General features: G+C 38.7%; 1 protein-coding gene across 2 annotated transcripts in view; it reads left to right on the forward strand.

Annotated features, from left to right (window-relative positions):
• Nucleotides 1-26,667, forward strand: part of SNTB2 (syntrophin beta 2) — a 112,807-nt gene that overhangs the window by 63,934 nt on the left and 22,206 nt on the right. For both annotated transcript variants that reach the window (XM_055305529.1, XM_055305530.1), the window contains exons 3-4: nt 4,282-4,492; nt 14,661-14,803. In XM_055305529.1, coding sequence (XP_055161504.1) covers nt 4,282-4,492; nt 14,661-14,803 — 354 coding nt within the window. The remainder of the gene's footprint in view (nt 1-4,281; nt 4,493-14,660; nt 14,804-26,667) is intronic.

The following is a 26,667-nucleotide window of genomic DNA, read 5'->3' on the forward strand; positions in this document are numbered from 1 at the left end:
TGGTAGATCTATGGCATACTTTTGTCAAAACTTGGAATATACAATACAAAGAGTGAACTGGGATTTTAGTTAATAATATTGTATCATTATCGGCTGGCTCATCAGTTGTAACAAATGGACCACACTAATGCAAGATGTGAATAATAGGGTATATTGTGGAGAGGCAGGGAGGGGTGGTGTTTCGGAGTTCTCTGTACTTCTTACTCAGTTTTTTATATAAACCTAATACTGCTGAAAGAAAAAGTCCATTACATTTTACAAAAATCGCTTTTGGGGCGCCTGATGGCTCAGTCAGTTAAGCATCTGCCTTCGGCTCAGGTCATAGTTTCAGAGTCCTGGACCGAGTCCCATATCGGGCTCCCTGCTCATCAAGGAGTCTCCTTCTCCCTCTGCCCCTCCTCTTGCTTGTGCTCTCTCTCTCTCTCTCTCTCTCTCTCTCTCTCTCTCTCTCTCTCGCTGTCTCCCTCCCTTGCTCTCTCAAGTAAATAAATAAAATATATATTTTTAAAAACCCCTTTAAGTGTTTATAGTGGGATTTATTTTATTTTATTTTATTTTATTTTATTTTATTTTATTAAAGATTTTATTTATGTATTCATGGGAGACACACAGAAAGAGAGGCAGAGACACAGGCAGAGGGAGAAGCAGGCTTTATGCAGGGAGCCCGACATGGGACTCAATCCTGGGCCTCCAGGATCACACCCTGGGCTGAAGACAGTGCCAAAGCACTAAGCCACCGGGGCTGCCCTATAGTGGGATTTTAGGAAGGAGTTGACTAAATGTGTGTGCTGAGTTGCTATGTTTTATAGGGAGCTCTAGAAATACTGGAAATGCTTTTTCTTCCTAAGATTAGTATAAGTAAGGTGCCTGGGTGGCTCAGTCAGTAGAGCATCTGCCTTTGCCTCAGGTCATGATCCCTGCGTCCTGTGATTGAGCCTCTAGTTGGGCTCTTCTCTCTCTCTCTCCCCCTCTCAAATAAATAAATAAAATCTTTAAAAAAATAGTATAAGCAATAAAGAAAATATACGACAACTTGCTTTGAGTTTGCAGTCACACATTATCTAATAATCCAGCATTGAATTTTATAGATAACTTGTCATTGAGTAACTTTATTTTTTTTTAAGATTTTATTTATTTATTCATGAGAGACACAGAAAGAGAGGCAAAGAACCAGGCAGAGGGAGGAGAAGCAGGCTCCATGGAAGGAGCCTGATGTGGGACTCAATCCTGGGAATCCAGGATCACTCCCTGAGTCAAAGGCAGATGCCCAACCACTGAGCCACCCAGGCATCCCCATTAAGTAACTTTAAGTTTGACTACTTTAATAATAATTTGAGCAGTTTTTCTGGATATTACAATTATTAACTCATCAAAAGAATTAGAAATGATTCTGCCTTTTAGTGCGATATTTTATTGTGTTATTGAGTGTAATATACTGCTTTAAATCTTCCCATAACAAATGTATAGCTATTTTTCTTCTAGAAAATATAACTAGTTTTGTAGCCAGTAAATACCTTAAGAATCATGACAACAAAAATTGATATAGTGAAAAATAGCATCAGAAAGAATAGATGTGATAAAATAACATTGAGGGAAAAAATAAAGGTTAATATGAATAAGCTATTTGTTTCTCTTCCTGTTTCTACTTTTGGTGGGCTTTTAGGATGGAGGAATTCCTTCTGTCTAGAAGTCTATCCTACTGGTGAACTCTCTGGTTTTATCCTTCTTTGGGTCCAATTAAATCTCCCCAGGCCATATCTTTATCTACTGTAATCCATCTTGCATCCCACCACAAGGTTATTTCTAATTAATTTATATTACAGTTTTTAATTGTGGTAAAATACCCATAACATAAAATTTACCATCTCAACCATTTTTAAGTGTATAGTTAAGTGATAGTAAGTATATTTGTACAACAATCTCCAAAAATTTTTAGTCTTGCAAAACTAAAATTCCATACCCATTTCAGAACATCTCCCTATTCTCCCCTCCTCCCAACCCCTGACAACTACCATTCTAATTTTTATTTCTACGAGTTTGACTACTCTAGATACTTCATATATGTGGACTCATACAATATTTCTCTTTTAGTGACTGGCTTATTACACTGAACATAATGTCCTCAAGGTCACCCATGTTGTAGCATGTACCAGAATTTTCTTCCTTTTTAAGGCTGCATAATATTCCCTTCTTTGTATAATACCACATTTTTTAATCCATTCCATTAGTGGATATTTAGGTGGTTTTTACCTTTTTTTTTTTTTAAGAGAGAGAGGGGCGGGGTGGGGGGAGAGAATCTTAAGCAGATTTTGCACCCAGCACAGAAAAACAAAACAAAAGCAAATAGCTTATGACTTGCTATCTAAAGATTTTTTTTCTTTTTTTTTTTTAATTTTTTTTTTATTTTATGATAGTCACACACACACACACAGAGAGAGAGAGAGGCAGAGACACAGGCAGAGGGAGAAGCAGGCTCCATGCACCGGGAGCCCGACGTGGGATTCGATCCGGGGTCTCCAGGATCACGCCCTGGGCCAAAGGCAGGCGCCAAACCGCTGCGCCACCCAGGGATCCCAAGATTTTTTTTCTTAATAACATGAGCTTTCTAGTATGGGCTCAAGTTTTGACTGTTTCCAGATCTTATTTTATGTTGTGACTCTTTTCTAGAATTTTTTGGCCTTTTGGCCATTGCCTTAGAACTTTGAAGGCATATAAAACATAGATAGACTAGTGGCTAGCCTTTCAGATAGCTAGGTGACTAACTCCAGTGAGAGGAAGGGGACTAGGTAGGTGAGTCGGTAAGTATGAGGTAGATGTGTTTATAACCTGTTTCAGAGTGTGACACTAGCTGGGTAAGTGTGCCTTGGAGGTGTAGAGGCCTCCATTGCAGTCCTGCTTTTTGCCCCTACCATCTTGCCTCTTTTAGACAAGAAATTCATAGTAGTTATCACAGTCCTTTATAGGAGCATGTATTGTAATCTGTAATTGTATTAATTGTTAAATTTTTGCCGTCTTCATTAGACAATAGATCCAATAAAGGCAGAGATTATTTTTTTTCTATCTTTTTTCACCACTGTATCTCCATTGTTAGTGTCTCAAAAAATAGCTGGCATATAGTGGGTTCTCAATAAATATTTATTTAAGGATAGTCTAATGACAGTTGAGATGACAATGTGTATTTGCCATATTAGGTATGGCAAATTGAAATACATGGAATCACAAAAGGTTTAGAAATGTGGCAAAAGAGAGGGGCACAAGCTTCAAGGCAGGCCATGCTAGTATCCAAGTAAGCTACTTATCTTCTAAAGTAGTATAGGATCTCATGACAGTACTTCAAGGCAGCAAAAACTGTCTTCAGAAAGATGAAAGAATAAAAAGATCTGTACCTGGTCAGTGGCAGTTTTTCAGTTTTTAGCCTACTATGAAAAACACTCCTAAGAGCTTTATCTTTGGTCCATTTTGAAAGATACATATGTTCACTGTTAGAACACAGAAGTGTATACATCTATTTCATTTATTTATTTGACTTTTTAAACTCATCTTGGCAAAAATTTTGACCAAAACAGATAACAGTGCCCAATAAATTGCTTTCTAAGAAATTTGTTCGATGTACTTGTAGAGAAATTTATCAAATTCCTTAAGGTGACTTTTGAAGTTTGGATTCTTCTCAGTGGGGCATTAACAAATAACAGGCCTAGAGTTAAAGATCTTTTAACTCTTTTTCTCCTATGACTCAGTGGATGATTTAACCATGTAATTTTACCCAGGCCCTAAAAGCAAGTTTCAGATTTTCATAAAAAGTCCTATTCTTCAGTTATTTTCTCTTTTCTCTATTCCACATAGTGGAAATTTCAGTTCACTATTTGGCAGTTGGATTTATTTACCTAGCAATACCATATACCAGAATTTTCTAAGTATTTAAAAAAATATATCAGTTCCTTCTTTACAGTGTGCATATGACATTCAACAAGCATGCTTTTCCATTTCTTTTGACATGGAAATTAAAGCAAAGCAAGGTGTTTTACCATAGCCCATACAATAGGTTCCTTCATTTTAGGTCATTACATTAACACACTGAAACAGCAGACCCAGCAGTTAGTCTTTCTGATGATTATCTTTCCATATGTGGTTTTCTGTGAAATTGGGCCCGAAGGAATTAAGAGAAAGTATCTCTATTCTGGAATGTAAAATTAAAATAGATTTCCAGTTACATATGTTACACTCTGGCAGGTTTGATAACTTCTGATCTAGCTTTTTTTTTTTTTTTCTTTTTCCACACAGATTGATAGAACTACATTCTCCTGATAGCAGAAACACGTTGATCCTGCGCTGCAAGGATACAGCCACAGCACACTCCTGGTTCGTAGCTATCCACACCAACATAATGGCTCTCCTCCCACAGGTGTTGGCTGAACTCAATGCCATGCTTGGTGCAACCAGTACAGCAGGAGGCAGCAAGGAGGTCAAGCACATTGCCTGGCTGGCAGAACAGGTAGGTTGAGAGGCAGGGCAGGGTCTCACTGGGTCACCATTCAGGGCCAAGGTGGTTCCCCCACTTCATATACCTGTAATCTTTATCATGCAGTCAGGTCCTGGATATCTAGCTTGCAGATCTTTTGTTTGTTGATCTTGTGTTTCTCCTCCCTACCATTTAGTTATTTGTTGCTGATTATTACCTCCATCAGAAGAACTGACTGTCATGATAATCATCATCACAAGATAACTAAAAAGAGATTCTTATTACCATCTCTTTCCTTAATGACAGAGGATAATTTTCATGATTTTAGAATAGGATCAGCAAACTTTTTCTGCCATGGGCCAGATAGTGTCACAACTACTTGACTCTGCAGTTGGAACAAGAAAACAGTAGTAGACAGTATGAAAATGGAGAGGTGTGGCTGTGTTTCAATAAAACTTTATTTACAAAACAGGTACAAGGCTGCATTTGGCCCATAGGTCATAGTTTCACAACCCCTGTTCTAGTCTATTGCCGGAGATTCAGGGACAGAAAGCTTATTCCCTTGTTCTGGGAAAAGTATAAGATATGCAAAATATTTTACAAGCCATTAGCCAAATGTATGGTTGTCTTCCACAACTGAAAAATTAAAAAAGGACATTGGGTAAAAGGAAAGGAAGAACTTAATCCAAATTAGTTTGAATCCCATTTTGACAAAAGGGAGACTTTGAGTATACATGATGTTATGGTACATCCTTTTTCTTTTGGGTCCTTGACGGTCAGCTCAGTCACCAGGAGTTAAAAAAGGAAGACTGGACTAAGGGTTCTAAAATGAGTGTTTTAAGTAGTAGTTCTGGTTTCCACTGCTTTTAGATCTTTTTAAAAGTTCCTTCATCTCTTTGAATCCTGGTTCCCTAATGTGTGTCCAAAGGGGCTGGGATTATGTCAGTATCAGCACAGGAATATATTGTTCTCTTGTTTTTATTTTGTTTTAACTAGTTTGTGAGGTCTGCTCTCCACCCTCCCCTCCCCCATGTCCCATCTCAACACAGTTCTGATTTGATAAATCTGTGGTGGGGCCTAGCAATCTTGTTTGGTAACTCACCAGGAAATTGTGTATAGACCAACACTGGACTCTACTAATCTGTTTTTTCTTTTGAGCTCTGAAATTTTATAAATGTTTCAAATAATAATTATGCTAAGTTAGAACACAGAATTAGCATTGTGATAATTTCTAAGAAGCATAATTAGGATAATTAAGCAGGGATCCCTGGGTGGCGCAGCAGTTTGGCGCCTGCCTTTGGCCCAGGGCGCGATCCTGGAGACCTGGGATCGAATCCCACGTCGGGCTCCCGGTGCATGGAGCCTGCTTCTCCCTCTGCCTGTGTCTCTGCTTCTCTCTCTCTCTCTCTCTCTCTGTGTGTGTGTGTGTGACTATCATAAATAAATACAAATTTAAAAAAAAAAAGGATAATTAAGCAGAGAAGAAACTAATGAGAATCATGGTATAAGTACTTATGATTTTGAAAGTTTTAGTATGTTAGTTAAATTTATCATTGTTTCTAAATGTTTTACATTTTTTATTTTAATTCCAGTATAGTTAACATACAGTATTATATTAGTTTCAGATATACAATATGGTAATTCGGCAATTCTACACATTGCACAGTGCTCATCATGGTAAGTCTACTCTTTAAACCCCATCACCTGTATCACCCATCCCCCCATCCACCTCCTTTCAGATAACCATCAGTTTGTTCTCTATAGTTAAGAGTCTGTTTCTTGGAAAATTAATAATGATTCTTCTTAAATTATTCCAAAAAATAGAAAAGGAAGGAAAACTTCCAAATTTATCCTGTGACCAACATTACCCTGATACCAAAACCAGATAAAGATATCACTAAAAAAGAGAATGTTAGGCCCAACATACTTAATGAGCATAGATGAAAAATTCTCAGCAAAATACTACCAAACCAAATTCAACAATACATTTAAAAAAAATCATTCATCACAATATAGTGGGATTTATTCCTGGGTTACAAGGGTGGTTTGATATTCACAAATCAATCAATGTCACACATCACATCAATAAGAGAAAGGGTAAGAACCATAAAATCACGTCAATAGATGCAGAAGAAAGCATTTGACAAAGTATGACACTGATTCATGATAAAATCCCTTGACAAAGTAGGTTTAGAGGGAACATATCTCAAAATAATCAAGACCGTATATGAAAAACCCACAGCGAACATCATACTCAATGGATGTCCACTCTCATCACTTTTATTTAACATAGTACTAGAAATCCTAGCCACAGCAATCAGACAACAAAAAGAAATAAAAGAGATCGGAATTGGTAGGGAAGAAGTAAAACTCACTATTTGCAGATGACATGATACTCTATATAGAAAACCTAAAAGAGGGCAGCCTGAGTGGCTCAGTGGTTTAGCGCCGCCTACAGTCCAGGGCATGATCCTGGAGTCCCGGGATAGAGTCCCACTTCGGGCTCCCCGCATAGAGCCTGCTTCTCCCTCTGCCCGTGTCTCTGCCTCTCTTTCTCTGTCTCTCATGAATAAATAAATTAAAAATCTTAAAAAAAAACAAAACCTAAAAGACTCTATCAAAAAACTGCTAGAATGGATAAATGAATTCAGTAAAATCTGCAGGATACAAAATCAGTGTGCAGAAATCTGTTGCATTTCTATACCCTAAAAATGAAGCAGCAGAAAGAGAAATTAAGAAAAAAATCTCATTTGCACTTGCACCCAAAATAATATCTAGGAACAAACCTAACCAAAAAGGTGAAAGACCTATACTCAGAAAACGATAAAACACTGATGAAAGAGATTGAAGATGACACAAAGAAATAGAAAGGCATACCATGCTCCTGGATTGGGAGAACAAATATTGTTAAAATATCTACACTACCGAAAACAATCTACATGTTTAAGCACTCCCTATAAAAATACCAACAGCATTTTTCACTAGAACAAAGAATATTAAATTTGTATAGAACTGCAAAAGACCCCAGATAGCCAAAACAATCTTGAAAAAGAAAGATGAAGCTGGAGGCTTCACAATTTTAGACCTCAAGTTATATTACAAAGCTGCAGTAATCAAAACAGTATGGTACTGACACAAAAATAGACATAGATTATTGAAACAGAATAGAAAATCCAGAAGTAAACCCACAATACATAGTCAGTCAGTCTTCAACAAAGGAGAAAAGAATATCCAGTGGGAAAAAGAATGTGCCTACAACAAACGGTGCTGGGAAAACTAGACAGCTACATGCAATAGAGTGAAACTGAACCACTTTTTTACATAATACACAAAAATAAATTAAAGATTGATTAAATACCTAAATGTGATACCTGAAACCATAAAAGTCCTAGAAGAGAACACAGGAAGTAACTTCTCTGACATCGACTATAGCAACATCTTTCTAGATATGTCTTTCCCAAGGCAAGGGAAATAAAAGCAAACAAACTATTAGGACTTCATCAGAATAAAAAACTTCTGCACAGTGAAGGAAGCAGTCAACAAAACTAAAAGGCAGCCTACTGAATGGGAGAAGATACTGCAAATGACATTAGATAAAGGGTTGGCCAAAATACATAAAGAACTTCAAAAAAACCCAAATAATCCAGTTTAAAAATGGACAGAAGACACGAACAGACATTTCTTCAAAGAAGACATCCAAAATCCAACAGACACATGAAGAAATGCTCAGCATAACTTTTCATCAGGGAAATGCAAATCAAAACTACAATGAAATATCTCATACTGTCAGAATGGCTAAAGTAAAAAAACACAAGAAACAACAAGTGTTGGTGAGGATGTGTAGATAAAGGAACACTTGTGCGCTGTTGGTGGGAATGCAAACTGGTGCAGCCACTATGGAAAATAGTATGTAGATTCTTCATATAGTTAAAAATAGAACTACCTTATGATCCAGCGATTGCACCACTGGGTATTTACCCAAGAATACAAGAACACTAATCCAAAAGGTTACATGTACCCCAATGTTTATAGCAGCATTATTTACAATAGCCAAGATAAGGAAATAGCCCAAGTGTCCAATGACTGATGAATAGATAAAGAAGATGCGGTATATATACACAATGGAATATTATTCAGCCATAATATTCAGCCATAAAAAATGAAATCTTGACATTCGCAATGACGTACACGGGGCTAAACAGTAAATAAGTCAGTCAGAAAAATACTATATGATTTCACTTATATGTGGAATTTAAGAAACAAAACAAAGGGAAAATATGAAAAACAGATCAAGAAACAGACATAGAGAGCAAACTGAAGATTACCAGAGGGAGATGGGGGGAGGGATGGGTTGAATACATGATGGAGATTTAAGGAGGACACTTAATCGTAATGAGTACCAGGTGATGTATTGAAATGTTGAATTACATTGTACACCTGAAATTAATATAACACTATGTTAACTTACTGGAACTAAAATAAAATCTTAAAAAATAAGATGTACTTTTTATCCTCAAAAAAAAGTTTTTCTCCTGGCACAACAGTGCCTCTTTTTTTCCTTGTATGTATATATAAATCGCTTCCTCCTCCTCCTCCTCTTCTTCTTTGTCGTCATCTTCTTCTTCTCTTTCTTCTCTTTCTTCTTCACCTTGTTTGCCTTTTCCTTCTTCTCCTCCTTCTTTTCCTCCTCCTCCTCCTTCTTCTAAATAATGCTGCTATACGCATGGGGATGCATACATATATCCCTTCAAATTAGTATTTTTGTATTCTTCTGGTAAATACCCAGTAGTTTGATTACTGGATTTTAGGGCAGTTCTATTTTTAATTTTTTGAGGAGCCTCCATATTATTTTCCACAGTGAATGCACCAGTTTGCATCCTCACCAACAGTGTAAGAGGGTTCTTTTCTTTCTATATCCTTGCAAACACTGTTGTTTCTTACTTATATTTTCTGATTGTAGTTATTCTGACAAGGGTGAGGTGATATCTCACTATAGTTTTAGTTTGCATTTTCCTGATGATTGATATTGAGCATCTTTTTTGTGTCTGTTGGCGATCTGGATGTCTTTGGAGAAATATGTGTTCATGTCTTCTGAAGCAGCAGTTACTATATTTAGATATTGATAATTTAGAGAGTAGGGGATATTTCTATACCTGAAGGATAAGATAAATCCCCAGAAGAGCTGAGTTCAAGGGGGTGTTTTAGTTATCTATTGCTACATGACAAATGACTCCCAAACTTAGTGTCCTTAAAATAACAAATATTTACCTCACATAGTTTCTGAAGAAAGAAATATGGCAGCAGTATAGCTGGGTGGTTCGGGCTTGGGATCCCTCATGAAGTTGCAGTCAGGCTATCAGCCAGGGGGCAGTCATGGGAGGGCTTGACTGAGGTTGGGAGGGCCACTTCCAGCATGATCCATTCACATGGCTGTTGGCAGGAGGCCTTAGTTTCTTGCCATGGAGGCCTTTGGTACAGGGCTGCCTGAGTGTCCTTAAGACATGGCTACTGGTTTTCCCCAGAGTGAGTGATCTGAGAGAAAGAGCAAAATAGAAGCCATAGTCCCTTTCATAGTCTGTTCTGCTATATTCTTTTCATTAGCCCCGAGTTAAGTTTACTCTACACCTAAGGGCTCTACCTCTTAGAAGAGTAATAAAGACTTTGTGGACATATTTTTAAAGAACCACAAAAGGGGATATGCATTTGTAATTTTGATAAATATTGCCAAATTACCTTCCATCGGGGATCCCTGGGTGGCGCAGCGGTTTAGCGCCTGCCTTTGGCCCAGGGCGCCATCCTGGAGACCCGGGATCGAATCCCACGTCGGGCTCCCGGTGCATGGAGCCTGCTTCTCCCTCTGCCTATGTCTCTGCCTCTCTCTCTCTCTCTCTCTGACTATAATAAATAAATAAAAATTTTAAAAAAATTACCTTCCATCAAGGTTGAACTTATTTATTTATAAGATTTTATTTATTTATTCATGAGAGACACACACATAAAGAGAGGCAGAGACACAGGTAGAGGAAGAAGCAGGCTCCATGCAGGGAGCCTGATGCGGGACTTGATCCCGGGACTCCAGGATCACGCCCTGGGCTGAAAGCAGGCACTAAAGTGCTGAGCCACCCAAGGATCCCCAGTTGAACTAATTTAGATTCCCACCAGCAATATATGAGAGTTGTTAGACTTTTTTTTTTCTTTTAATTTTATTCATTTGTCGGGACGCCGGGGTGGCTCAGCAGTTGAGCGTCTGTCTTTGACTCAGGGTGTGATCCTGGGTCCTGGGATTGGGTCCCACATCGGGCTTCCTGCATGGAGCCTGCTTCTCTCCCTCTGCCTGTGTCTCTGCCTCTCTCTCTCTCTCTCTCTCTGTCTCCCATGAATAAATAAATAAAATCTTTTAAAAATTTTTTATTAATTTGTTCATGAGAGACATAGAGAAACAGAGACATAGGCAGAAGGAGAAGCAGGCTCCCCATGGGGAGCCTGATGCGGGAGTTGATCCCAGGACACTGGGATCGCAACCTAAGCCAAAAGTAGACATTCAACCACTGAACCACCCAGGCACCAGAGAGTTGTTAGACTTTTATTTTTTTTTTAATTTTATTTATTTATTCACGATAGACAGAGAGAGAGGCAGAGACACAGGCAGAGGGAGAAGCAGGCTCCATGCAGGGAGCCTGACGTGGGACTCGATCCTGGGACTTCAGGGTCGCGCCCTGGGCCAAAGACAGGTGCTAAACCGCTGAGCCACCCAGGGATCCCGAGTTGTTAGACATTTAAAGAGAAATTAATTTGGTTTGTGTTCCATAAAGACAAGTAGAAAGGAGGAAAACAAGGCCACCAATTCATCACAATGTCTTTTATGGACCATATTTATGTGGTGTTTCTTCCAATCAATTTTGAGCTCTTGGAAGATGGGAACACATTTTTTCCCAAATCTTTACTGTCCCCAGAGATGTTAGCCTAATGCTATATATATAGTAGATGCTCAGTAATTTTTTTTGTGTATGTCTGTATATATTCATACAAAAAACAAACAAATCACTAATTATAAAATACTGTTCAAGAATACAAGTTCAGGGATGCCTGGGTGGCTCAGCGGTTAAGCGTCTGCCTTCCAACTCAGGGCGTGATGCTGGAGTCCTGAGGATCGAGTCCCACATTGGGCTTCCTGCATGGAGCCTGCTTTTCCCTCTGCCTATGTCTCTGCTTCTCTCTCTGTGTGTCTTTCATGAATGAATTAATAAAATCTTTTAAAAAATAATAATTCTCAAAATGTGTAAGTACTCAAGTTAGGACCATAAACATTAAATCAGCATTAGTGGAGTGGTTTATTTAGTTTTTGCTCTCTATTTTCTATCATAATAACACAATTAAGGACAGAAGTATATCACTTATCAAAAAGATTGATTTATAGGTTTAGGATTTAGGGAATGAATAGTAACTGTTAGTTTTTCATCTTTAGTGTTATTCAACTCTATTAAAAATAAAATTTGGAGAAGGCTGTTGTTTAGCTAGGTGTGTGCATGTGTGGGTGTTGAAACACAAGCAAACCAGAACCCTAACATTAGTATCCCTTTTTTCTCTGGCCAAATACTTACTAGTGGAGCCCCAAGGCTGCTTGTACCGATACCACAACCAAAAACACATGCTATATATAGCAGGCAGCATTTTGACTACACTGAAAGCAAACAGCGCCCTTATAACTTGAGGCAAATAGACAAACAGAATGATTTAAAATGACATTTCACTTTACTGCAATGGTACATAGAAGAGAGAAAAGAAGTTCTCTAAAAACTAGGGACTCAAAAGGGCCAAAGAATAAACACTTTTTAAAAATTGTTAGTTGAACAAAAAGTTCTCTATCTTGAATTAGATATTGTTTCTATTGGTATTACCAGTTTTCCTATATTGCCTAAAATATCTTCTTTATCTTTCTAAATGTCTCTAAAATACATTTAATTTAGGTTTTCCAGGACATCTGGGTGGCTCAGCGGTTAAGCATCTGCCTTTGGCTCAGGGTGTGATCCTGGAGTCCTGGGATTGAGTCCCACATAGGGCTTCCTGCATGGAGCCTGCTTTTCCCTCTGCCTATGTCTCTGCCTCTCTCTCTCTCTCTCTCTCTTTCTCTCTCTCTCTGTCTCTCATGAATAAATAAATAAAATCTCTTTAAAAAAATTAGGTTTTCCAAATGTATATGCTCTGATCTAGCCTTCAAAATCTCTCTTATAACTTAGGGGAAAATTAATTGTTTAAACAATATTTTATTTATTTATTCATGACAGACACAGAGAGAGACAGGCAGAGACACAGGCAGAGGAAGAAGCAGGCTCCATGCAGGGAGCCCGATGTGGGACGTGATCCTGGGACTCCGGGATCATGCCCTGAGCTGAAGGCAGACACTTAATCTCTGAGCCACTCAGGCATCCCGGGAAATATTAATTTTAAAAAGATTGCTAGGGCACCTGGGTGGCTCAGTCAGTTAAGCGTCCTTGCTCTTGATTTTGGCTGAGGTATGATCTCAGGGTTGTGAGATTGAGCCCTGCATTGGGCTCTGTGCTGGGCATGGAGCCTGCTTAGGATTCTCTCTCCTATTCCTTCTATCCCTCTCCTCCCGCTACCCCCTCTCTCCCTATCTTTAAGGAACAGAAAGTGAGATCGCCATTTTAACCTCTTGGGAAGATAGATTTTGCATTATAGTGGTCCCTCTTATGCATTGGGGATACGTTTCAAGACCCCCAGTGGATACCTGAAACCACAGATAGTACTGAATGTTATATACACACTATATTTTTTCCTATTCATACATATATATAATAAAATTTAATTTATAAATTGGGCAAAGTAAGAGATTAGCAATAGCTAATAATAAAATAGAACAATTATAACAATAACTGTAATAAAAGTTATATGAATGTGGTCTCTTTCTCAATTATCTTTTTGTACTATATTAGTGATTTCTGTGATGATGTGAGATGAAGTGAGGTTAATGGCGTAGGCACTGTGACGGAGTATTAGGCTATGATCGACTTTCTCACCACACATCAGAAGGAAGATCATCTGCTTCAGGACAGTAGTTGACTGTGGGTTACTCAAACCATGAAAAGCAACCATAAATAAGGGAAGACTACCTTATCTTCCCTATTGAAATATCATTTATAACAATTTCAGAGACAAAGACTTAGAAATCCCTTTGGGTTGTCTGTGACACAAAAATGTAAGAATCTAAAAAAATATCTGGAAATTTTCCCTCCAGATATTATAGAGTTACCCAGAGACTAAATATAGAATCTTAGAAAACTTGGATTCACTGATAAGAAAAGCTGAATTATTTCTACCATGTCTTGCTGCATTCTCAGAGTTAGGTCATCAGCACATACAAGAATATAAGTCACTTCACTGGCTAGAATTCATTTCCATTTCGTGGAATCAGTTTGTGGCTCTAACTACGAGGGGAAAGTTCTGGCAGTAGGTATTGTAACACAGAACCAAACCACTCAGGTCACTTTTCAGATTATAGATACATTCTTAGGGTGCTCTGACATTTCCAAATGACCTTCAGAAGTCATTAAGAAAGAGAAAGTAAGAAGCAGCTTTAAAGAGAATTCTGTAAGTGATTCATCATTTTGATTTCTCCTTGAAGCCATCAGTGATAGCTGAAGCATCTATGTTTTTTTTTGTTTTTGTTTTAGGATCCATGTTAAAGTAACACTATTGTTAAACATTCCCTGTTTGTTATTTCAATGGGGGGAAATGTTTTGATATACTGGGGCAGCATACGCTTCTGCTTTCTGGCTTTGGATCCTTGACAATATGGATAAATTGTGGTTGTTTTCCTAACTTTTAAATCCTCACAGAGGTAAGTGAACTTTATGCAGGTAAATGCAATGGTACATTTGAAACAGAAACATAAACATCCTAAAGTGTAATGGGGAACTCTATAAAAACAGAGTCCTATCATTAGATTTTGTCTCTCACTCACTCTGGGAAAGCTTTTCCAGCTTACACACTCCACCTCACACCTCCCATTGGAGAATCCTAGCCAGTGGAATGGAACCTGATGGGATGTTTCCTGTTCTTCAAGCCTGTTAGGATCAAGGAACAAAATGGAGACCCACTGTGTTAGACCATCACTGAAAGGATTTTTACACTGCGTATCATTATAATTAGCTCTGCTTTCTGGATTTTACCATTGTAACAGGCAAAACTAGATGGTGGAAGACAACAATGGAGACCTGTCCTCATGGCTGTGACTGAGAAGGATTTGCTGCTTTATGACTGTATGCCGTGGACAAGGGATGCCTGGGCATCACCATGTCATAGCTACCCTCTTGTTGCCACGAGGTAAGTCTAAAGACAAAAAAAATAAAATAGCTATCCTACTCTAAATCTACCAAAAAATTGGAAAGTGAATTCTATTATCTTAGGTACCTAAAATAGCATTTAAGTAGCTGATATAGTTGGTTGAAGACAAAAACGTTTCTTTTACAACCTTATTGATTATTTTGCAGCTCCTAGCTCAGTAAGTGTTTTCTGCCATTAGCATTTTTTAAGTTGTTGAAACAACTTCCTAACTGTTCCCTTCAAGTCTTGCTTAGTCATAAAGATAAATAGTAGGATTTTTTTTTTCCTTTACTTTATTGACTGTGACTAGAAAACCACTGAAATTGGGGTAGCCTTTTGACTGAGTGATGAAATCACTTAAACCAGAATGTGGTACTGTGGATAAACCACACAAGTCAGCCAAAATATTCTTCAATTCTCTTTCTAGTATAAGAACACATAATTTTGATGCCAGCAAATAAACATTGATTTGACCTGAAGCAACAGGATGTTTCTATCATGCCAGATGCAGAGAGTTGGAAGGGAAAAGAATAGAGATATGTAGATTTTTGGGCCAAGATGTCTTAAGGGGTAACTAGAAACTAGTGTGAAACCAGAGAACACATTCACATTCAACTTTATTTGGTCTTAAAAAAGAATCTGGTTTTGAAATAACTCAAAAGCTATATATTAAAAAGGAGCTCCATAGAAAAATATTTGGTAGCAAAAAAAAAGCTACATAATCAAACCATCTGGTATGTCCTCCAGGGAACAGTGTGGGGGTGGGATGGGAGTGGTGATGGGGGTTCCTGCTTTGAGTAGACAGAGTCATTTGAGGAAGAGTATTCTTTATTTATTTTTTTAAAGAGTATTCTTTAAATTACGGCAAGACGTTCATGTTATATAGGATTTCCTTCAACTTTCCAAGTTCTCCTACATATGTCATTTTTTTCTTATAAAAATATAATTCTCACATAGCTTTTAGGAATTTCTCTGTAAATTAGAGCTGGAGCACCTAGATCACAGAATAGAGATAAAGGATTTGTTGAGCCTCAGAATTAGGGAGATGTACCCTCATTAATTCTTTGTGGACATAAGAGTTCTGCATAAAGACTGAATTTAACCATCAGTTCTCTGGTTTTGTTTTGGTTTTTTTCCCTCCTGGATTTTTTTTTAATCCCCACTAAATTATAACCTCTTTGAGGTCAGGACCTTGATTTAGTCATCTCAACCCTCCCATAGTGCTTTGCATATATATGGTGGGCCTTCAGTAAATCTTAGTTGAGTTCAATGTATTACTTAAATTATAGTTTCTCAGTCATAGTTACATTTGGAGCATGACAGGAATCCTATGAAAACATGTGGACAGGGGATTCCTGGGTGGCTTAGCAGTTTGGCACCTGCCTTTGGCCCAGGGCGCAATCCTCGAGTCCCGGGATCAAGTCCCACGTGGGGCTCCCGGCATGGAGCCTGCTTCTCCCTCCTCCTGTGTCTCTGCCTCTTTCTCTCTCTGTCTATCATAAATAAAAATAAATAAATAAATCCTAAAAAAAAAGAAGAAAACATGTGGACATATCTCAGTAGTTATAATTACAACTATTAAATTTATATTTCCCAAAGATTTAGAGTTTATGAATATGACTGTGGACACCTCTTAAGTTTAAATTTTATGGAAGAAGCTTATACTCCAGTTACGATCATAGAATGCAAGGAGGGTAGCTTTATCCTTAGATATTTTCTTAATTGTGTGTCCTTGGAAAGATGAAGTAGAAATCTGTGACATCCTATACATGAGCCTTTGATACTAGAAAGTACAATCCTATAAAACAAATAATTTCTGGCCATTGACTAGACTGGGCCTCGATCACCAAAGCACTTTGGTATTAAAGAAGGAAATGGGGTGATTCTGTGTATACTATCAGTGTGGCATTGATTTGCAAATAGGGAAAAGATATAAATAAGATTTAAGAGCTAAAACTATAAAACTCTTAGAAGAAGATACAGAAGTATATCTTCATGACCTTAGCTTGGGCAGAGTCTTCTTGGATAGGACACCAAAAGCACATGCAAGAAGAGAAAAAAATAAATCAGTTGGGCTTCATTAAAATTAAAAACTTTTATGCTTCAAATGTCACCATCAAGAAAGTAAAAAGACAAAAAAAAAGAAAGTCAAAAGACAAAAAAGAAAAAAGAAAAAGAAAGTGAAAAGACAACCCACAGAATGAGAGAAAACATTTGCAAATCATTTATCTAATTTGGGACTCGTATCTACAAAATATACAAAAAACTCTTACAACTCAATAATAAAAAGGTTAACTACCCATTTAAAAAATGAGGAAAGCGGCACGCCTGGGTGGCTCAATGGTTGGGCATCTGCCTTCGGGTCAGGGTGTGATCCCAGAGTCCCGGGATCGGGTCCCACGAGGCTGCTTCTCCCTCTGCCTATGTCTCTGCCTCTCTCTCTCTCTGTGTCTCTCATGAATAAATAACTAAAATCTTTAAAAATAAATAAATAATAAAAATGAGGAAAGGATCTAAGAAAAATTTGTCTAAGGAAAATATACAAAAGACCAATAAACACATGAAAAGATACTCAACATAATTAGCCATGAAGGAAATGGAAATTGAAACTACAATGAAATACCACTTCCCACCCACAACAATGGCTATAATTAAAAAGACAGATAATAACAATTGTAGACTAGGATGTGGAGAAAATGGAACCCTCATATACTGCTGATGGGAATGTAAAATGGTGTGTTTGATGTGAAAAAACAATGTGGCACTTCCTCAAAAGTCTACACAAAGAGTCACCATATGACCTAGCAATTCCTCTCCTAGGTTGTATACCCAAAAGAAACGAAAACTTTTGTTCACACAAAAACTTTTACATGAGGGGTTCCTGGGTGGCTCAGTGATTGAGCATCTGACTCTTGATCTCAGCTCAGGTCTGGATCTCAGGGCCCTAAGTCCAAGCCCCAGGTTGGGCTCCACACTGGGCATGGAGCTTACTTAAAAAAAAGAAAAAAAAACTTATACACAAATATTCCCAATAACATTATTCATAATACCCAAACAATGGAAACAACACAAGTGTCCATCAATTGATAAAAGTGGTATGTCCATAAAATGAAATATTATTCAGCAGTAAAAAAGAATGTTTTCTGGTATACTTTGCAATGTGTATGAACCTTGAGAACATATTAAATGAAAATAGCCAAACACAAAACACCACATATTATATGATTTAGTTTATATGAAATGTCCAGAATAGGCAAATCTATAGAAACAGAAAGTAAGTTGGTCATTGCCAGGGTTGTAGGTGAGGTGGATGGGGAAAAATAGACAGTAATGGTTAATGGAAATTGGATTTCTTTTTAGGGTAATGAAAGTTTTCTAAAATTGAATGTGGTGATTGTTGCACAATTCTGAGTATACTAACATCATTAATTATATCTCAGTAAAGCTGATATAATTAAAACAACCCGTTCCACCAAAAAACCCTGAAGATTTAATAGAAGATAATAAGACCAATCCTTAATAAGTTGCATTTGAGTCCCCATTTTGCCTCTGATCGTAGGTAATTGACGGCATGTTACTTAACCTTTCTGTGCTGTGCAATTTTAATTTCTTTAGTGAATCTTAATGAGATAGGGTGTGAGTATTAGATGAGTTAATACTTGTAAAATGCTACAATGGTACTTGACACATTTTAAGTGCTCGAGTAAGTATTAGCTGCTTTAATTGTAATTATTATTTATTAAGTGAAAATCTGTCAAAGAGGAATTCTTTTTTTTTTTAATTTTTTATTTATTTACGATAGTCACAGAGAGACAGAGAGAGAGAGAGAGAGAGGCAGAGACACAGGCAGATGGAGAAGCAGGCTCCATGCACTGGGAGCCCGACGTGGGATTCGATCCTGGGTCTCCAGGATCGCGCCCTGGGCCAAAGGCAGGCGCTAAACCGCTGCGCCACCCAGGGATCCCTCAAAGAGGAATTCTATGTAAAAAGTATAATTGGGGATCCCTGGGTGGCTCAGTGGTTTGGCACCTGCCTTTGACCCAGGGAGTGATTCTGGAGTCCCGGGATCGAGTCCCACATTGGGCTCCCTGCATGGAGCCTGCTTCTCCCTCTGCCTGTGTCTCTGCCTCTCTCTCTCTCTCTGTGTCTATCATGAATGGATAAATAAAATCTTAAAAAAAAAAAGTGTAATTGGTTTGATTTGGCCATTGTTAAAAGAGTTGCTTAGCTCTACCCAATAGTTTCTATAAATAGTGAAAGTTTCCTGTTAAATGTGAGGAATTCAAATGTATTATTTGGATCAACCTAGACATGCAAATTGAACTTGGCCATAAATTAAATGGGTGGAGCCTGTAGCTCCCTGAACATGTTGTTTCTTAATAAGTTTAATTAATGTAACAGCAGAGATTCTTTATTCCTTGTTCTGGAAGCACCAGTGGATAAGAGCAAAGATGACAGGCAGATGAGAGGTTTATTTTTTCCATGTGGCCTTGTCAGCCAGGTGGAATTGGTTGACGTCACTACAAGATTGAACCAAATGGGGCTTAATCATCCTCTGCCTCCCAGAGTGGGTAGAGTTTGGCCACCAAGAGAAACCAACGGATGAAACCAAACTGGGAGGTATTCCACAGAGAGAAGCAAGGCCAGAAAGTGGTATGTTTATGGCTCTTTAGTGTGGGTGAAAGAGGGTTTGAGATTTATGAGTAATGAGAAAGGGCTGAATATTCACTTTCATTAATCCATCTTCTGATACTTTGGAACATGTTCTTATGAGTGGATGAGCCAAAGAAAAAAACGATAGTATAAACACATGGGGAAGGAAGAGAAATCAAGGACCTTTGTTACCCACAGAAGTTGGTAGTCCTTGATAAAATAAGAGTTGATTGTAGTTCAAAAAGCAAAGAATGTTGTTAGGGCAATATAAATTAACATCATTTACTGGCTTGCACATTTACAGATTCTTAGAAACCAAGATGTGTGTGTGTGTGTGTACATACTCTTAATAGTGGGTATTTTCATGCTGGTGAGGAATAAGTGAAATGTGAGAGTGATAAATGGAGAAGATTTTTTTATTTAATTTTTAAATTTTTTATTTTACATACTTCTTGAGATGAAGGCCAGATACATGACACAGGTAGAAAAACACATTGGTTTTAAAGGTGCTATGGATTTTGTAGGATGTACATTTCGTAGTCTTTTCCTATAAATGTTCTTTGAAAGAGAAAAAGATCCAAGGAAAGTGTGGCTACTTTACAATCTGGAAAATTGAGTGGTGGTGTGCTTTTGGGATTTAGGGGGCAGAAGCTGCTAAAACGCCTTTGCATGAGCTCATCTGGCCTCCCCACCAAAGGGGGCCTTTTGGCAGTGTGCTCTCACTGACTGCTGCTCAGCAAGAGTCCAGCAGCTGGTTTGAATTAGACTTCCTCTGCCAAATATTTCATAATCAAAACCTGTAGGAAAAACTCTCCTAGACTTTATATTTGTTAATGGCTGACGTGGGATTAGCAATCAAACTGAATATGGTAGAAGCCACCCTGTCACTTTGCCCATGCTCCGTCTTACTCGGGTCACATGTGGGATAATTTTGAGACTTAACTCTTGCTGAGATAACTCATGTTTAATTGGCAGGTTGGTTCTATAGGAATCAGCCCAGGGAGGCAGTTCTTAAAGCATACTTTCTTGGACCTCTGAGAGGATCTCCTCTTCAGGGGGTCTGTGAGTTCGAAACTATTTTCATAGTAATACTAAGATGTTATTTGCGTTTTTTTCCCCTATTGACATTTGTTGGTAAAATTGCTGGTGCCTTAGCATGAATCAAGGTAGTTGATTCCATACAAAACTGTATGGACTTAGGAAGGGGCAGAGCGGAATGCCAGGTTAACCTCAAAATGTCTTTATTGGAGCAGGAAATATTATTAGTTTTATTTAATCTTAAACCTTGAGTGACATTCATCTTCTTAATATTCTGTAAGATGAGGTGGGAAATACTCAAGCACTTCTGAGTAGTGAAGCATGATGGTTGTCTCAAAGAAAAAGACGTGTGGTTGAGTTGCTAGTTGAACTAGCTGTGTTTTTTCATGGACCACCCTTTTTTTTTTTCTTAAAGATTTTACTTATTTATTCATGAGAGACACAGAGAGAGAGAGGCAGAGACACAGGCCGAGGGAAGAGAAGCAGGCTCCATGCAGGAAGCCCGATGCGGGACTTGATCTGGGGAATCTGGCATCACGCCTTGGGCCGAAGGCAGGCGCTAAACCACTGAGCCACTCAGGCACCTCTTGGACCACCATTTTTTACTTGAAAAAACACCTTCTGGAGAGTGGCTGGGAACATGTAGAATAGGAGGACCTGAGCTCACTTCATCCCACAGATACGCACTACTGGATAACACATCAGCATAAATAATCCAGAAAAAGACCCAAAGGCTGGCAGAAGAAACTCCTCTACTAAAGGGAGAGAAGAAGCTGCATTGAAGAGGGTGGGAAGGGCAGAGACAGGGGCGGGTGCTAAAGGGCCCCCAACGGTCAGCAGGAGGGAGGGAGCCACAGGGCAGGAAACAGACTATCACATCGGGAAGCCTGCAGAGGAAAGACAACCCCCCCCCCCCGCCCCCGGCCCCGAACATTTGGCTTTTGGCTTTGAAAACAAGAGGGGCCAAATTTCATGAGTTCTTACGACCAGTGTGGGACGTAAAGCCTGGAATTTAAAAAATCAGTGGGCTCAGCTCTGGGAGAGCCCCAATAGTGTTAGGAAGCTGAGTCCCCACCCTTTAAGAGACAGCACAAGAAACAGCCCAAGGAGATCCAGTGTAGAAGCAGCAGCTTGAAAAACACCTCGGTCTTACAGGAGGGAGAGTTATTTACTTATCTCAGAGCAGGTCCCAGAGAAGCAGGGATTGCAGGAAGACCCCACCAGGAACAAAGGAGCTTGCAGGCACCATTTTTCCCTCCCATGCCCCTCAACAGAAACACAGGGCCACCAGCCCTCATCACCTAACTTGCTTATACCAGGCCACCCCTCCACTCTGTGCTTTGGAGGATCCACTCTCTCCAGTCACCCTTGCCTCAGTCCCAGCCTTGTGGGTCCCCTCCCCTAGAACACCTACATAAACCTCAACAACACATCTCCTGACCTGTGCATTTTACAGGGCCTCCGTTCTGGTGGCAGCTGTTGGGTCACCTCCCAGGGAGGTTGCCCGCACCTTGGTAAACCTGCACCCTACACCTGCGCAGGCTTGGAGTGGCCCCTTCTGGCCCCGGTATCTGCAGTGGCTACACATCCTCTATGAAGAAGGACTGGCACCTTCTTAAATGTGTGTGCCCCACCTATCACTTTCAAGAGCAAAAGACATAGCTGGCTTTTCTATCACAGAGCAACAGGCACAGAGGGGCACTTGGGTGACTCAGTTAAGCATCTGCCTCCAGCTCAGATCATGATCCTGGTATTCTGAGATCAAGCTCCGTGTGGAGTTCAGCGGGGAGTCTGCTTCTCTCTCTGAAGAAGAGAGTAGATAAAAACTACTAAAACAACCACAAAACAAGTAACAAAATAACCATAATCACATATATATCAGTGATTACTTTTAATGTAGGGGCTCCTGGGTGACTCAGTCCGATGGACATCTGGCTCTTGATTTCAGCTTGGGTTGTGATCTCAGGGTCATGAGATTGCACCCTGTATCAGGCTGGGGGTGGAGCCTTCTTGAGATTTTTATCTCCCTCTGCCCCTACCCTCCCCCCAGCCTCTCACACATGCTCTTTCTCTCTCAACTAACTTTGAACATAAAAGGACTAAATGCCCTGTTCCAAAGACCTAGGGTCACAGAATAAGTAAAACAAGACCCATCTATGTGCTGCCTACAGGAGATTCATTTTAGACCTAAAGATATCTGCAGGTTGAAAGTGAGGGGATGGAGAAACATTTGTCATGCAAATGGTGTCAAAATAAAGCCAGGGTAGCAATACTTACATTGTGCAAAATAGACTTTACAGACTTTACAACAAAGACTGTAACAAGAAACCAAGAATAATACTACATGCTAAAAAAGAGGAGGATCCAACAAGATACAACAATTCTCTCTCCCTCTCCCTCAGCCCTTCCCCTCCTCTTTCTCTCTCTCTCTAAAATAACTACATTTTTAAAAAAATAAGTGAAGTATACATATGGAAAAATGATGAGAAAAGCAATTTTTCTTAAGGTCATTAAACTTCAACATTTTGTGTCATGACATCCATTTAATATAGTTTAATTCATTAACTTCTTCCAAAAATATTTTCTCTATATGTAAGAAATTCTAAGTGGATCAGTTCAGCAAAACGTACATGCTACTTCATTTATACTTCATTATATTTATTTATTTATAGGAAAGCACTCTCAGACAATGTTCTTCATACAGGATTTTTGAAAACTCGGATGAGGATTGTACCTCAGAGAAATAAATAAAATGGCTTGTTCGTAGCTTCATTCATTGTAGGCTGTATATCAATAATATTTTTCTAAAAATTTTTTGGTTCCAGCCTTTACTCCTCTAATGGTAATTTGAGCAAAAGGGCTTCATGAATAAATAAATAATAAAGTGCTGTCATGAATAAATAAAGTCTTTAAAAAAAGATATAGATGAATTCTCTTATCTCCTGTATTTTTAAAAAATATTTATTTATTTGTTTATTTTAAAGGGAGTAGGTCAGAGGGAGAGAATGATAAGCAGACTCTTTTTTTTATTTTTTTTTAAGATTTTATTTATTCATTCATGAGAGACACAGAGAGGAGAGAGGCAGAGACACAGGCAGAGGGAGAGGCAGGCTCCATGCAGGGAGCCCGACGCGGGACTTGATCCCGGGACTCCAGGATCACGCCCTGGGCCGAAGGCAGGTGCTAAACCGCTGAGCCACCCAGGGATCCCCGATAAGCAGACTCTTGGTTGAGCCTGGAGCCCAACACAGGGCTCAATACCATTATCCTGAGATCATAACCTGAGCCAAAATTAAGAGTCAGATGCTCAACTGACTGAGCCATCCAGGTGCTCCTTCCTCTATTTTTTTTAGCAGCTGTACTGAGGTAACTTGTATACCATACAATTCACCCACTTAAAGTGTAGTATTTAATGGTTTTTAGTGTGTTCACAGAGTTGTGTGACCATCACCACAATCAATATTAGGACACTTTCATCAACCTAAAAAGGAATTCCTTACCCATCAGCAGTCTTCCAGCCCTCAGGAACCAGGAATCTAATTCTGTCTCTATAGTTTTGCCTGTTCTGGACATTTCTTTTTTCTTTTCTTTTCTTTTTTTTTTTTTTTTTTAAGATCTTATTTATGTATTCATGAGAGACACAGAGGCAGAGACATAGACAGAGGGAAAAGCAGGATCCCTGTAGGGAGCCCAAGGCGGGACTCAATCCCAGGAACCCAGGATCATGACCTGAGCCAAAGGCAGATGCTCAACCACTGAGTAACCCAGGTGTCCCTATTCTGGACATTTCATATAAATGGAATCATATGGAGCCTTTAATGTCTTGTTTCTTTTCCCATTGCATCATGTTTTCTTTTTTTTTTTAAGATTTTATTTATTCATGAGAGAGAGAGAGAGAGAGAGAGAGAGAGAGAGAGAGGAAGAGACACAGGTAGAGGGAGAAGCAGGCTCCATGCAGAGAGCCCGACCTGGGATCAAGTCCCACGTCTCCAGGATCAGGCCCTGGGCTAAGCGTGGTGCTAAACCGCTGAGCCACCCGGGCTGCCCCAGTATCATGTTTTCAAGGTTGATCCATGTTGTAGCATGTGTCTCAACTTCATTTCTTTTGATGGCTGAATAATATTCCATTGTATGGATATACCACATTTATCATTTGATGGCCATTTGACTTATTTACACTTTTTGACTCTTATGAATAACACTGCTATAATATTCACGTACAAGTTTTTGTAGGGCGTATATATCTAGGAATAGGATTGCTGGGTCATCTGGAGCTCTATGTTTAACCTTTTTTTGAGAAGGTACCAGGCTAGTTAGTACAGTCATTCCATCATTTGAAATTCTCACCAGCAGTGTATGAGTTTTTCATTTTCTTAAGTCTCATGGTTTTAAGCTGTGTTTCCCTAATAGCTAATGATGTTGAACATCATTTCATGTGCTTATTGGCCATTTGTATATTTTCTTTGGAGAAATATCTATTCGCCTCCTTGATCTTCTAATTGGGTTGCCTTTTTATTATTGAGTTGTAAGAGTTTATATATTTTGTAGATAAATGCGTTATGAAATAAATGATTTGCAAATATTTTTCCTGTTTTTTGGGTTGTCTTTTCACTTTCTTGACAGTGTCATTTGAAGCACAAATTTTTTTAATTTTGATGAAGTCCAGTTTATCAATTTTCTCTTGCATTTTTGTGTCATATCTAAGAAGGCTTTCCCTAATCTAAGGTCACAGAAATTTACTCCTCTGTGCTCTTCTAAAAGTTTTATACTTTGAGTCTCACATTTACTCTTTTATCCCTATGAAGTCAATTTTTGTGTAGTATGAAGTAGTGATCAAACATCACTCCTTTGGGAATATCCAGTTATCACAGTACCATTTTTTAAAAAGACTGTTCTTTCTCCATTGAACTGTCTTGGCAAAAATCAGTTGGTCATAATGAAGGGTTTTTTTCTGGACTCTCAATTTTTTACCTTTGTGGTAAGTTTTGAAATCAGAAGTATGAATCCTCCAGTTTTTTTCTTTTCAAAATTATTTGGGTGATTGCATTTTCATATGGATTTAGGATCAGCTTGTCAATTTCTAGAAAAAAAAAGAGAAAGAAAGGGATCCCTGGGTGGCTCAGAGGTTTAGCGCCTGCCTTCAGCCCAGGGTGTGATCCTGGGGTCCCGGGATCGAGTCCCACATCAGGCTCCCTGTGTAGAGCCTGCTTCTCCCTCTGCCTGTGTCTCTGCCTGTCTCATTCTCTCTCTTTCTCTCTCTCTCTCTCTCTCTCTCTCTCTCTCTCTTATGAATAAATAAATAAGAATCCTAAAAAAAAAAAAAAAAGATGGATGACATTTGGTAGAGATTGCCTTGAGTCTGTAGATCAATTTAGGGAATATCGCCATCTTAAAAAATATTGTCTTCCAGTCAATGATACAGAATATCTTTTTACTTATTTGGGTCTTTAATTTATTTCAGCAATGTTTTGTAGTTTCCTCAGTATAAGTTTTATACTTCTTTTTCTAAATGTATTCCAAAGTATTTTTTTACTTTGATCTATCATAAATGGATTTTTTCTTAATTTCCTTTTTAGATTGTTCACTCCTACTGTATACAATCAATTGTATACAATTGTATGCAATACAAAACCTTAAGCGTTTTTTTGTTTTGTTTTTAGAGAGAGAGAGAGAGAGAGATAGTGGGGCAGAGGACCAGAGGGAGAGGATGAGAGAGAATCTTTTTTTTTTTTTAAAGATTTATTTATTTATGACAGACAGAGAGAGAGAGAGAGAGGCAGAGACACAGGTGGTGGGAGAAGCAGAAGCAGGCTCCATGCTGGGAGCCCAATGAGGGACTCGATCCCGGGACTCCAAGATCATGCCCTGGGCTGAAAGCAGGCGCTAACTGCTGAGCCACCCAGGGATCCCCTCAATACATTGATTTTTATATCTTGATCTGCTTTCTTGCTCAACTCGTTTTTTAATCTAATCGGTTTTTAGTGGATTCCTTAGGACTTTGTATGTACAAGATCATGTCATCTTCAAATAAGAGGTAGTTGTACTACGTTCTTTTCTGGGTGCCTTTGATTTCATTTTCTGGCCTAATTGCTCTGGCTAAAATATCCAGTATGATGTTGAATATAAGTGGCATAAACAGACATCCTTGTCTTTTTCATTAAGTATGGTGTTAG

Source organism: Nyctereutes procyonoides, unplaced genomic scaffold (assembly GCF_905146905.1).
Source record: "Nyctereutes procyonoides isolate TBG_1078 unplaced genomic scaffold, NYPRO_anot_genome, whole genome shotgun sequence".
Lineage (NCBI taxonomy): Eukaryota > Metazoa > Chordata > Mammalia > Carnivora > Canidae > Nyctereutes > Nyctereutes procyonoides.